The sequence below is a fragment of the Coturnix japonica genome, chromosome 5 (assembly GCF_001577835.2).
Source record: "Coturnix japonica isolate 7356 chromosome 5, Coturnix japonica 2.1, whole genome shotgun sequence".
NCBI classification, from domain to species: Eukaryota; Metazoa; Chordata; class Aves; order Galliformes; family Phasianidae; genus Coturnix; species Coturnix japonica.
The window spans coordinates 1799906-1814963 of record NC_029520.1 but is presented as its reverse complement, the minus strand read 5'-3'; the positions used below and the strand labels follow the sequence as shown (position 1 = coordinate 1814963).

General features: G+C 40.1%; 1 protein-coding gene across 4 annotated transcripts in view; it reads right to left on the bottom strand.

Moving 5' to 3' along the window:
• The window catches only part of NELL1 (neural EGFL like 1), a 240310-nt gene that overhangs the window by 200685 nt on the left and 24567 nt on the right, over nt 1-15058 (bottom strand). For all 4 annotated transcript variants that reach the window (XM_032444974.1, XM_032444975.1, XM_032444976.1 and 1 more), the window contains exon 4: nt 7442-7612. In XM_032444974.1, coding sequence (XP_032300865.1) covers nt 7442-7612 — 171 coding nt within the window. The remainder of the gene's footprint in view (nt 1-7441; nt 7613-15058) is intronic.

The following is a 15058-nucleotide window of genomic DNA, read 5'->3' as shown; positions in this document are numbered from 1 at the left end:
GGCCCCAAGATCTGCAGCACATGGGTCTTCACAATTGGCAGTTTACAGCCTGGAAACAACCCTTCTTCACAAAGCACGTGGAACATCCTGTTTTCTGTTTCATGGCTACTCTAAACCCCAAGGTCATTTCACCTAGTGCAGTAAGACAGATGTGACTGTGAGAAGACTCAGGCTTTTAACTCCAAGTCCTTTCTGTACAGCTACAAAGCATGAATTTAAGCCAACCACAAGCAACCTTCCTGCTAAACAGCTTCTTTTCCCCCTCCAAAAAAAAAAAAAAAAAAAAAAAAAGGCATCTGCAGAGAATCTAATTGCTTTGATGAGATGATCCTGTGACAAGATACATGCAGTCATCAAATCAACTCATCCGTATTCCACAGCCAATTTCCATTAATGACTGAAGGTAGCTATGGGTTGAGGACCATGAGTTTTACATATGAACACCCTACTCATGCTTCCCCACTCCCACCAGAGCCCTGCTGTTAGTTGTCTCAGCAATACTCAGCAGTACGTGGCTCTCCCAAGAGCTGCTAGTGCTCCCCATCTAACTGCTGCTTCAGTAACCCAGCACAAGGATGACTCATTACACATCCCCCAGTTCTCACCAAAGGTTCATAAGATAACCCTCATCTCTGTTCTCCCACGGTATTCTTGAACTGCCCATTTTATCCTTGGTGGTTTGAATGACAACATTACTCTCTCTCATAATAACTAATTGGGCATGACTGAGAAAATGTATGAAGCAAACAGTAAACACAGAACAAGCCATTATATTGGTTCTAAAATTAAGTTTTGATGGAAACTGCCAGGCCAACAGACAGAAAAGCACTATCCAGGGACAGCATTTGGGTTTGGAGCTCATTTCTTTAAGCATTTGACAAGCTCTAGAGATGAAAGTGTGGCTCAGCAATGAGATTTTTCACTGCAGACTTCAATGGGGCCAGAATTTCACCCTGGAGACACTCCACAGCACATTCTTCAGTTAAGTTTAAGGTAAGTGTCTGGTGTGACACAGGAGGAATGAGCTAGGGCTGAGGAAGTTCTTTCAGTTGCATTAGTTGGCACTGTGATTTGCTTTCATTCTTCTCATGCTGAGGTGAACGCTGCTAGAATTGCAGCACAATTATGTAATGCAGCTCCCATTGATTCTTTCATTAGTGACTGGTCTCACAGGTACAAAAAAAGTTATAAAACTAGAAATAGCACGTGACCTTACTGCTATGCTGAATACTGCTCCTTCAAAATATCATTGTAATGGTATTACTGTTTATAATGGTTCTTCACATGATTAAAAAGTACACACAATAGCCAATATCTATTCACTAAACACTTATCCATGAAAAACTGAGTACTTCCTGAGCTCCCAGAAAAACTTCACTACTTGAAATGTGATATAGGACTGCCTTTGCTATTCTCTCAGCCTTTTTCCAAAGAAGCTCTCATTGTCCCCACGTGCTCAGTACTGAGCTCAGTTGCACCCTGACGCTCAGCAGGACCATTCAAACCAGAGGACTGGACAGAGCTCTCCCACATACAGCAAGTCTGCAAATATACCAAGAAGCTCTGCACAACACATGAAGTGAGACAGGACAACAACCATCACTGCAGCAGCAGCCTTACAGTCATGGCCATGCACACCCTATCTCCAAACTTTGACACCTTCCTCAGCACCTGTCAGCACTCCACACATAGGAAATAAATGCAATCACTCCTAAACCACTAAGTGCTTTCAGGGCTGGCTGCTTGCTTGGACACCGAACAGTGAAAGGACAGGCAACAACAAATAATTCAAGCAGCCTCCTTCTAGTTATTTCCCAATAACTAGAACACTTCAGACAACCCTGGGCTGGTTTCACAGTCTTGAGCAGCCTTGATGCTGTTCTCCTGGTTGTTCTCGCCCCTCAGTACTCAGAAGGTTTTACATCATTTGGGAAGTCTCTACATTATTTGCTGTATGGAAACCCAAATCTCAAGTCAGCTTCTGAATAGTTCAGAGGGTTCTCCTCCACAGTCTGGCAGAGCTCCAAGGCTTTCCATAAAAGTATCTGCTAAAATTATACTACCATTTTTCAATGCAGCTCCAGCATTACCCTCTGTGACTTCCAGTCCTGAACTCAGACCTCAGCTAAGCATCTCACAAGGGAGAGTTCCTTTATGTTGTGGATCTCTGCTGGTCTGCCCGGCTGGTGCAAGATAATTGTTTTCTACAATCAGAAAGGAAGAGCCCAAACAATTTGCTTCATGTAGCTGATTCTCCAATTACAATCATCTCCCCTCTGTCCACATGACTCCATTAGCACTACATTAGCACAGAAAACCTAACCAAGCAACAGGAGATTTCTCCTGAAAAAGATGCACAGAAATTCATCTCTGCATAAAATTATGCATGCTAAATTTTTCAGCATCTGTTCTTGTAAATAATCATCCCAATTTAAGTGATTACTGCTTTATTGCTTAATCACGGAATCACAGAATGACCTGGGTTGGAAGAGACCTTAAGGATCATAAAAATCCAACCCCCCTGCCTGGCAGGGCCAACAAACTTCCACATTTACTAGATCAGGTTGCCCATGGCCCCATCCAACCCGGCCTTGAACACCTCCAGGGACTGGGCATCCACAACCTCCCTGGACAGCTGTTCCAGCACCTCACCACTCTCCTAGTAAAGAACTTGCCCCTGACATCCAACCTAAATCTTTCCTCTTTCAACTTAAAACCATTTCCTCTTGTACTGCTATTATTGGCCCTTTCAAAGAGTTCACTCCCCTCCTGGTTATAATTACATATATGTATGTATGTTATAATTACATAATTATATATGTTATATATATGCATACAGGACAAGCATTAAAAACAAAATCTGAGAATAGAATAACACACCTGTTCACACACTTTATGAAATGACAAACTCAGCTGAAACTTGCTAGTCTTGGTTTAATATTATTCCGTCTACCATTCTCCATCCCCTCTGAGCAGGAGCTATGAAGCCCCCCCACTGCAGCACTGCCCCACACCAGGCAGCCAGCTGCTGACCTTGCTGGTACTGCCTGTAAGCAGTTTGCTTCTTCTACACGTGGGCAATGCAGCCAGGCACAACTAAAATTTATATTTTATTGAGTCCAACTGATTGCATCCCAGCATTTCCTCACAGCTTAACTACGCTAACAATACAGGATGGACAGCAGCTGAGATGAAAAGCCAGCTGGAGATCTCTCTCATGCTAAAGAGGTTATTGCTTTTCTGTCAACCAGAAGGATGAAAACTAACTCCCAAACCAGAGTTATTACACACCAGAAGTTGGGTTTACCTGTAATGCACAATTAGAGCACTCTGCCTAAGCAACAAGCTCTGTGACAATTTTTACAACTGATTAAAGAATGGAGAAGCAATCCAGGACACCAGAAGTTTTCAGCACAAATTAGTAGCTCCATAACACTGCCATCATGCCATCTCTTTGGTTAAAAGGAGTTTTAAACTTCAGGCTGGCAGCTGGAAAATGTTATTTATGAGGATTCAGGGGTACGGGGCTCCTTTATTTGGATGATGTTGCTTTAACAGCTAAGAGTGCCCATCAAAACCATACGCTGGATTCATAAAAAAGACTAACGTTTTTTATTGGAAAGCATTAATTTTCACAGAAAATTGCCTTCTCCCTTTCACACCTGCAGACAGAGTTCAAAGGAAAGATCCCTGATACTCTCTGCACAGGTGAGTACCTTTGGAGCAGCATGGTTGATGAGAAATAAAACAACAAAGGTAAAAAAAAGCAAGCAGCCTTTAGCTTACCTCCCCAGAGCAATTAAATACACAGAAAAGAAATATAAACTCAAAATTGTTAAGTTGTCAACAAAAGCATTTTTATACGGTTACTACCATCTCTTAAAACCACAGCACCAGTGCCGCTACTTCAGTCATTGGCGACATTACAGACTCTGTACAGCTAAAACTAATTCCCATCAAACTGAAAGCAAATCCCAGCTATTACAGGTACTGACAATCTCCTGGGGTAGAAAATCTCCTGACAACGCAGCCATGCACTGCAGGATCCTTTACCTCTGCTCTCCAAAGAGAACAAATCTGGGAAGGTTCCTGGCAGAGACTATTTCATTACAGAGTAACTCTTCAGGGCCAGTTTATTTAACGATCTTCTGACAGTCGCTCTAGGTTAGCCCACATGCTCATCAGAAAGGCAACCGCTGACAATCTCCTTTTCCCTACAGTAGGAGAAGTACAGATCCTAACCATAGCTAATGCTTTAAAACAAGATTTCTATGCCGCTAGTGGATTCAGCACTTGGGATGGAAGGAGCTAAACAGCACTGCAATTAATTTCCATGTCGCTTTCAGCAGAGGTTTTACTGTGCATGAGCTGGACTATCATAACAAATACAGTCTTCTAATTTTTCTCAACTTTCTGAATCTTATCAAAATGCTCTAAATCAAGTGATATTTTTACAAGCTTTTAGCCTGGGCTTCCATGTAGCTTCCTGTGTCATCAGCTCCAAGCTATAGCACCAAACTCAGCAACAACTTTCACCCTGTTTTCACAAAGGAACACCAGAAGGAGTCAGAGTAGGAACTGATCTGAAACGGCCACTACTGTACTTTCACTCAAATATACATCCCTCTATACATACACCTTCCCCACCACATATAATTGCAGTTATCAGCAATTAAGTGCCTTTAAGGACAATCTTTAAGACAGTAAAGTCTTTTACCAGACCTCAGACAGCTTTCCCTAACCCTGCCAGGTCTGAAAAATAAGAAATCAGCTTTGAGTTGAATCCAAAAGACTATCAAAGTACCAAATGGCAGAGCAATTTTACAAATCAGATTGAGGTGGGTGGTAAGGCTGCAAAGAATTTAAGTAGATCTAACTATCTGTTAACAACTTAGAAGTTTCTTTTCCAATGCTTTTTGATTATCTGCAGTTTTTAGAGGCCAGAGGTTACATTCCAGTATCAAAGCAAATCCTGTAGCAAAGGTATGGGGAGCCTGGATATTTTTCCCCAGTGCAAATAGTTTCGCATACAGGCTAAGTTTAAGAGCACCGCATTCACATATCACTCTTAAGTATGGTCTACCAAATACATAGTGTGTTCCAGTTACCAAAAAGGAGTAACGCTCCTATGCAAATCTATACACATTTGGAAGTATGTAAAGTTGCTACTTCCTTGAAGAAATTCAGTAGTGATCCAAGGAGTGAATTTTCTTCTTATTTCTTTTTCTTAAAATACAAAGAAACAAGAGACAGAAACTCATGAGCTCAAAATTACCCCTCATTGACTTGCCCTTCTTTAGGCCAAGCAGATCATTTTCACATCTTCTGATGCTTACTGTAGTGTCAGCCAGAAATGCTGCTGCCAAGATGAAAAAGATGTGGATTCATTCTTTGAGCCCAAAGATGCAGGGGGTTAAATTATAAAGCAAACTACAACACCAACATGCACAAAGGTCTCTAATTAACTGAGCTGAGACATCACATCTGAGTCAGGAACCCTCTCCAGTTTCATTTAAACTTCTACAATAATCTGCCCTCAAGTCAAGCTTTCAAAACTACTCACATCATGTTATTCAGGAGTCGTTATAAACAAGCACAAATGTGTAGCCAAATGGCATTTAGGTATGGATCTGTTCTGGGTGTAGCCTAGAGGACACTTATAAATGCATGAGACATCTAGCAGAGACATCTGTACGCATTTATCTCCTCATTTAACAGCATACCTTATTCCATAATCTTATTTATCTATTGCTGCTTGTTACTGTTAAGGAAGTCAACCACAATTCTATGCAGGTCTCTTGTTCATGGATAGAATTCTGTACAAGACTTCTCATATTGTCTTCCTTCCACACAGTATTAAAGAAGGCAGACAGCAAAAAAAAATAATCATAAGGTGGTCTTTCAAGAACAATCTTGCTATTCATAAAAAAAAAAACCAACACTGGACATGAGTAATCTGTCCCAAAACCCATTATATCAAGAAACAGAGAAGTACACTGTGGTAAGTGAAGAGATAACAACAGATGAACCAATAGCAGTAAGGTAAGTAAATCTGAAGACTGAAATGAAAACAATCATTTCATGCCTAAATGAAATTAAAACTCCTTTAAAAGCACATAATTGCTTTTAGGGTTCAAACAAAAGGATTTAATACGCAAGCTTACTCGAGATGAAGTTTTTACTGTCAATAATTAATGCAGTTGTAGTCATCGCCTCAAGTTGCACCAAGGTAAGTTTAGGCTGGATGTTAGGAAAGACTTCTTTACAGAAAGGGTAGTTAAACACTGGAATGGGCTCCACAGGGAGGTGGTTGAGTCACCGTCCCTGGATGTGTTTAAGAGCTGTCTGGATGTGGTGCTCAGAGATATGACTAAGCAGAGGGTTGTTAGAGTTAGGTTACTGTGGATAGGCTTAGGTTGGACTTGATGTTCTTTGAGGTCTTTTCCAACCTGAGTAATTCTACAATTCTTACAATTACTTCAGTCAATATTAAAGCTTTTCCAGATGTTCTAATGATCTCTTACCTCCCACAATAGTCCCATAACCTTTTTCTGTCTGAATGAAACAAGGACTTTAGAAATAAATATCAGCTGTCACTTTGTCCACTCAAGTGCCGCAATTCCAAAACAACCCATGTACTGGACAGATCTTCTCACTGAAGGCAACAAGAATATTTTGATCCTCATTCCTGCACTAGAGTAGCTGAAAGTAATGGTTTGTTTTCCTCATTCCTAAAGGCTATTTCTAAGGTCCCAAATCTGAGTGACTGATGGGGGGAAAAAAAAAAACCTAAGTCAGCAAAGGCCAGTCTTCAACACGTGAAGTCATATCCCAGTGGACAAGATTCTGAGAAGAGATTCTAGGTCTGTTGCTTTTTTATTCCTTGAAATCCCAACAATCTGCCTTACTGAAGTCTTCACAACTTCTACAGCAAACAAGTGATGGACAGAATACTCCTCAGAAAACAAACAGCATCCAGTTCTACACATGCAAAAAGAGCTTTCACATTTTTCTGAAGTTTATAAGTGAAGCAGTGGGTAGAAATCAAAATAAAACGTACATTGCATATGTGAAGGGAAATTAAAAAGCCTCTGACATATCTCTCTGTTCAAGTTTTCAGGTACACTGAGTGAAGGGGCTCACAACAGAACAGACTGCACACTCATCTATCACACTGAAATGCAATCATAGTCAAACATAACAACAGCAAGCATCTAAACCACAGAAGTGCATTTATGTGGAATGTGGAATGTGTAAAAATAAAAAAGTAGCAATCAGCCACTTCCACATTAGTTCATAATTAACAACGTATTGTTTCAGCTTAATGCTTTGCTTTCCTTTTCTTATTTTATTGCAGTTTGTTGTACTTCTAAAATTAAGTTGTTCTTAGGCAGCAAACAGACAGTGCTTTTAAAGAAATAAAGCATATGATGTATTTTACCTGTTGCAGTCCACATGGAGCAGAAGGTGGGATGCACTAAGCGACAACGCAATCCTGTGCCACTGCCCGTCTGCCAGGCGGTATGGGAACACCTCTGTTCTTGACTTCCCATTAAACCTGTAGTGGTATCTAATCTCATCCCGTAAGCCACTGCTCTCCAATTCAAAATAGCTGTATTTAAAACACAAAGAAGAATCAGTTTCATTTTTTTGGTCTATTCATTGCGTCTGTCACTTTCTTCTTAATTCACAGAATTCCTCAAGCAAAGACTACACGGAAGGTCACCATTTGAGGATGTTACTCAGCATAAATCATTCACTTTCTAAAAGAGGTAGAGAGGCAAGTAGTGTGCATGCAGCACATTACAAAAATAGCAACGCCATTTACACGAGAACAGCTCATGTTCAAAACCATTTCATGGTCCTAGAAACTGAAGTCCTCTTGTTATCCATAGAATAGGCTTGACAACAAGAAAACGATCGTTATTCTTTTCACCAAGATATTTTCTATAAATGCAGGTTTTGTAGGCAATACCAAAATAAAGGACCGTGTGTATCATTACTGATGAACAAACAATAAGCTATCAAGATAAGAAAACTCCAGGTAATCACTGCATTTGTATTCACTATTTGCAAATCTAGTTTAAAAATTGTTTACTTTTAGGACTCCCCTACATGCAATTGTGCTTAATTCATTTTCTCAGTTTTATTTTTACAGCTGTAATTGCTCAGCTTTACAAGGGAGCAAAGCCTCCTGGCTAGATTAGGTGTCTCAACATCTGGCATAAGCAATCAAAGCCTTCACAGAGTTGTCACAAGAGAATAGTCTTCGGGCAGTACTGCCTTGCTAACAAAGTAAAGCTATTAATTGATGTCACACTGGCAGGAGGAGCCAGATCTTCTAGGGTGAATTTAGCCCTTACCAGTAGCAATGCATTGACAGCATGAATAATTAAAACTCACCTTGGACCTCAGATCACACAGAGTATTTACAGCATATCAAATCAAGTTGCTCTCTTTTTCTTGTAAAATGGTGGCCTGCTTATAGAAAGGTGACACTGACCTCCCTTTAAAGTAGAATAATTCCTTCATCTAAGAACAGATGTTAGGTTTTATAGCTAGTCCTTATGCCAGTCTGCCTGCACAATGTCATGTTCTCCTAACTGAGCAATACCAATGAAACACTGCAGCTGAAAGATGGGTGCTGATTTGGGGTGTTAAAACAGAACAAAACAACCAACCAACCAGACAATAACAAAGACTATTTCCATAAAACAAAAGTAAAAACCCAGGATACCTAGGTTCTGATTTTCATTTCCACTCAAGCCTTTTACCCAGCTCTGCTCTGCACAGTCCTCATCAGCTGGTGTGGCCAAATATAGACAAATTGCATGTAAGAATTATACTAATCAGTGAAGCAGAGTCTACTCAGAACCAAATTTCTCCCAGATAGCTCAATTTTTCAGATTTTATGTTATAAGATAAAATAAGAGACAAAGATACACAACAGATCACAATAGATTGAGAAGGGGAACAGCAAAATGATGCTTGACAAAGAGAAACTCCCTCCTTCATACTGACTACACCTTATAGTTCAAACAGATAAAACTTATTCCACATGGAACATAAACATTATCAGGTCACCTGAAACAAATAACAAAAGTAAAGCAGATAGAGGCAAAACTAAAACTAAATTAAAACCGGACAGACATACATAGGAATAAAAGACACAATACGAAGAGGAAAAAATAATAAGAAAAACTGGTGTTGTAATGAAACTGCCCCGTTTCAAACATACAAAAGCAGGAGGAGGGCAAAGGAACAGGGCTTCTAAAGCAGATGAGCAGAATCTTGATTAACTACAGTCACCATCCCCTATAAATACCTAAAACATTTGTAAAAAATCTGGGGAGTAAGTTTTTATTACTTTTTTTGATACTTGGTAAAAACACAGTCAACATATATTGGAAACTACTAGGGAATGTATCATCCGTGAACTGAAAGGTTTCATAATTGCCATCTTCTGTCAAAGCTCAATAGAAACTCATTACAGAAACTTTCACTCTTGTCCAGATAAGCAGCAGAGAGGAAGAAAAATGTATCAAAATACATCAAAGAAAGGAAAAAAAGAGTAACACATCTTTCTCACACACAAATAACATAAATATATTTACATGGTTGACCATAGAAGAGCTTAAGAGCAAAGCCAACTGCAACCTGGGCTGCACTAGAAGAGAGGTGGCAGCAAGCAGAAAGTTGATTATCCCCCTCTACTGAACTTCTGAGGCCCCATTTGGAGTACCATGTACAGTCCTGGGGCCCCCAGTATAGGAAAGATGTAAAGCTATTGGAATTGGTACAGAGGAGGGTCAACAAAGATGATCAAAGGACTGGTTTACCTCTCCCATGAAGAAGGGTTGAGGAAAGATGGACTTGTTTAGCTTGCAGAAGATAAAGTTCTGGGGAGACCTTATTGCAACCTTTCAGTACTTGAAGAGAGCTTAAAAGCAGGAGTGGAACCGACTTTTTACACAGTCTGCTAGTGATAGGACAAGGAGGAATGGCTTTAAAGTAAAAGATTTAGATTTCAGAAGATTTAGATTTTAGAGTAAAGAAATTCTTTACTCAGAGGATGGTGAGAGACCAGAACAGGTTGCCTGAAGAAGCCGTGGAACCTCATCCCTGAAAGCACTCAAGGTCAAGGTGGTTGGAGCCTGGGAAACCTGATCTAGAGGTTGGTAGCCCTGCTCATGGAAGAGGGGTTGAAGCTCAATGATTTTTAAGGCCCCTTCCAACCCAAGCCACACAATCAAGGACAAGCTACTGCTGTGGGAAGCACATCACTTCCTGCAATCTTCACAATGCCACGTAGCTATGGAGCTAATCACTTACACGATGCTTTGTTTGGTACTGAAAAAGGCAATATCCTAGTTCTGGGAATGGCAGTCAGATACCACACTCACATCTATGCCATATTATTTGAGCTGCATAGGGAATTACAAAGCAACACAGCTTCCATCTAATAAGCTTTAGCTTCAACTGTTACTTCTGAACTAAAAACAGCTTGTTGTCTGTCCCCTGATTAATTTTATAAAGAGCAGAAGTGATTTGTTAAAACTTACTGCAACAGACAGTGCTAACTATATACATATACCTCATGCACTGCTAAGTGCCACAGGACTGTCCACAAGACATTTTACCTCTTCCGTTGCTGGAAAAAGAGGATGGCAGCAGACAAATTCTGCACCTATTTTTCACCACCCTTCAACAAGATCAGAAGCAGTTACACTCAAACATCAGCAAATAGCAGCCAACAGAATCCCAGCGGTGGAAACTGGCTGGTTAAGCCCAACTCACACCTCTGGTATTTAAATATAGCACAGGCACAGCGCTATGTTCACAGTTCAGGCACAGTTGTCTTCTATCAACCAGAGTATAGTTCATTTGCTACCAAGAAAGCAACTTGCAAAACATCTTTCTTCCCTCCTCCAACTAGTCTGTACAAGAAAGCTTCTTCAAATGCAGCTCACCTTAGAGTTCACATGCCATTGCACAAGTTTTCATCTGCTGTAAATTTACAGATAAACAATAAGAAGAAGAAGGAGAAAACACAAAACAAGTCAGGGTTCCTTGAAGTATTACAGCACATGGTAAAAATGAGTCAGCCTTCCACACTTGCACCGCCTAAATAAATGCATCAACAGCAAGTGTGAACTTTCAGTCTTGCCATGAGATCCATGTCAGTAGCCCAAGGGAGACTGAGTATTACATCCAGTTCTGCTGCTGAATAACAGCTGCATGAAGTCTGACTAGAGTGGGTCTCAGATACGCATGTCAGCTCGTTGTTACAGTTAGCCCCCTGCTGCCCTCCTCATCACTTTATCCAAGAGACATGTCAGAGAGCCACCTATTTGTCAACTTGTTTGCACAAAGTGATGCTTTCTTGTTTTATTTATTTCCCAAAGAGTGGACTGTGGGTTTTTTCCCCCGTTTTTAAACAGACAAAATCATTTTGACAGATTAAGTTCTCAGAACACATGTATTAAGAAAGCACGCTGTTCACAAAGCACAAATACAAAGCACTATATGACCTTGGTTGAAATTATTCCATATTTGCTAAGCATTTAAGCTACCACTGACTTCTTTTACACAGATGCAGAATTCAAATGTTTCCTACATATGTGTTAGCAGTCTTTCTCAGTCAAATCTCAACACGTAAAAGAGAGAAAAGCAAAGAAGTGTTTCTAAATTCAGATTAATTTTATGCACAAAGACGTTGGGTTGTTTTAAGGTCATGGAACGTGCTTTACAGATGGCCTATACTATTCAACAATCAACTTGAGATGCTTTACAACTCTTTTTGACAACTTTTGCAACCCATATCTACCTCCTGTAAGGGTACAGTTAAGACAGGATAATGAGAGTTTACTGATTTTTACTCTTTTTGGTCTTTCATTTTTGTCATATCATAGCAAAGATTTACCTGCACACCTGACAGTTCATTTCACTTCCAGATAGGAAGAAAAAGGTTCTGGTTCCTGAAAGCATAATGTAAGTTGGAAATAGATTATATAGATGTAATGACCCCCCAAAGAATAGAGAAGTCCGTGCCGACATTAAATAAAAACAAGATGCCTGAAGCTGAAAGACCTAAGTATTTTCCTAAGGTGAGTTAGCTTAATCTGCTATATGCTTTACAGAAACAAATTCATGTATTCATTACACTTCACACAGCAGTGATCTTAACATTTTGTCACATGACACACTCCATTCAAAGATGTTATTGCTCTGATGTTGTCAAAGTGGACAGAGGGAAGGATCACACACAAGCCACAAGCCCTGGAACAGCTCTGGGATAAAAGCATTCTTATGAACATCACTAGTGTGTACGGTACTTTCTGTTCTCATCTTAATGACACTAACACCTATCATGAGAAACTAAAATGCTGCACAGAGAAGACAGGGCACCATCTGGGAAGGATAATCCTAATAAAGGGCTTTGATAAGAGCTCTAAGAACTAAGGCAAAACCACATTTTGCACTTCATTCAAGAAACCATCCCCTTTATCACATTCAAACATAAATAAAGCAGAGTAATCATTTCGACTGTACAGCTTCAGATACCTGATCAAGTGCCAAACAAAGTCCCACAGCCTCTTTCAAGAAGCAGCATCAGCACTTACAGCAGATGTTTGTAGAGCTTCTGAACAGATGTCCCTGGGCAAGGCAGCAGGCACAGATAGCATCCCTGTGAATGTGTACAAACTTAGGGTTGCCATCTAGTCAAAACACTTGTGCATCTGCTTAATCTTGTGTGGGTTAAGGTTGCAAAAACCACATGAATTCAAGACTGGAATCACTATTCACCATGTTCAAGCTGCAGTAACACTACAACACCTGATCTCTCAGCTAGTGAAAAAGTAACTGCTATAAGAGTCAGACCTGTTCAGTGAGGTAGATGAGCAAAAGACAGTTGTCAGCCTAGTCGAGGTGCTTGTTTTTGTTTTTAAATAGCAAAATGAATTCAAGAAAATTCTATGACCGTTGGATGTTATTAACTAGAAATTCAGAAAGCTTTTACACCAATTTGTCTCTTAGCACACGTTTATAGATAAAGGCTTTTCATTTAATAGCATCATGCCAAGCAGAATATCACAACATTTAAGGATGTTAATGGGAAAAAAAGAAAAGGGAAAAAAAAAAAAGAAAAAAGAAAGAAAGAAAAAAAAAACCTACTTCAGAAACATTTCTGGATGTATTCAGAAACAACGGCCAAGGCACCTGAGTCCACTACCATAAACTGCAGGACTTTCAATCCGCACAGATTCTGTGACGAATCACAGATCATTACGCTTTTGGCCTAATGTTGTTCCTCACTATTGACTGAGCATATTGTTATTTTGCTTCTGCCAAGTGGCTCAGCCTGGACAAAAGCAGAAAAGAAACTGAGACCGTGTTCCAATGCCCTCCTGATGGAAAGTAAGTCAAGCTGTGAGAATTCATTTGGAACATTGTGCTAAACTCTGCAGCTGAGCTAGTAGGCCTGTATCCATAAGCATCACCACAGTCAATGAAGCCATATAGCACAACAGTGATGCCTCTTAAACAAGAGAGGCACCTCAGCTTCAAACCAAAGTAAACACTTGCCTTGCAGTTGTTACCAGAGCTCTGTAAGGATACAAAACTAGTACAACTGTCAAGGTAAATATCTCAGCTGCTTCTACAGGTGCTATTCTTATAGCCCTAGTTATGAGAAAGTGACAGGATGAAGATTCCAAGTTATGAAACACTGTCAAGCACTAGATTTTGAAGAAATGCTCTTACACGCTGCAGAACCAGCTCTCTGCCACATAAACATACCTATAAAGCATACAGATCTACCTTTTGCAGCTAGTTTAAATATGGACAGATTGAGATGGTGCACAGCAAAACCATACACAGCAAATCTTCGCTTGCGTGGCATTAAAGACTTACTGCTGTTGCAGAGATTACATACTGATATCAAAGGCTCTGAGCAAAATCAGACTGACATCTGGTAGCACAAAAGGTGCAGTGAATAGAAGAAGGATCACCTGTCACACTGAGCGTATCTTGCTGAAAAAAAAATAAAATAAATCAGATTAACTTTCTACAAAAGCAAACGCAAAAGCTGAATCCCAAATGTTTCACTCTATGCTAATCTACAGCTCCGAAGTATTATTCCTGTGCCAACTATTCCAAAGCAGGCCAAAACTTAACACACTAAACTCATTCAGATCTTCAAATTAAGAGCCCAGAAGTTCAATTTCAGTGTGCTATTAGCTACCTAAGCATAGTTCCTTCAAACAAAAGGAACAAAACCTAGTCAATTAACATCTTCCTTTTTTCTGTTCTGACAACACTGAGGACAATGACAATGCCTATCTAAGCCTATATCAGCCAACCTTGAAACACTTAGCAATAACTACACATAAATGACATTTTCTATAATAAACATTTACCTTCTGTTCTACAAATCTTCCATGAGACAACTGGGTATGCAAGCTGCAAGGCTTCAAAGCACTTACTATGCTCAAAATATGCATTTGTGTACCTGCAACAAGGCAGAGGTCATCCAAATACAAATTTACTTCCTTCCTTGATCATATAAAGAAAAAAAGCACGACCCCAGCATCCACCTGCTGGCTAAAATACAGTCTAAGTCAGAGCCTGTACAACGCAGCTACTTATTCTCATGGTCATGTGTTGCAATGGCTGAGCTTATGTGTTACTGTTTCCATTTCCTATGTCTAAACAGGTCTTCACTGTAGATGCCACCACCTGTCTGAATAAAAAAGACATGCAGCCTCCCTGTGCATAGTGAACCTAGAAGAGAGTCCATTATTTGAAGAAAGGTAATGACAGCCTTTCAGATGCTTCCTCTTAAACACACACAGCTGCAATAATTGGGACTTGTCTGCTACACTCAGTTTCTGCAAGAAGTGCTCAGCCAGCCAAGTAATGGGATAAACTTTGATTATATTCCCTCACCAAAAGCAGGTGCTGATCTTACTGAAAGGGATGGATGCAGCCTAGCACTACCTTTCCTGAAAGGGCTGGTCTCGTTTTGTGGTATGCTCATTCCAACCTTATCCTTCAC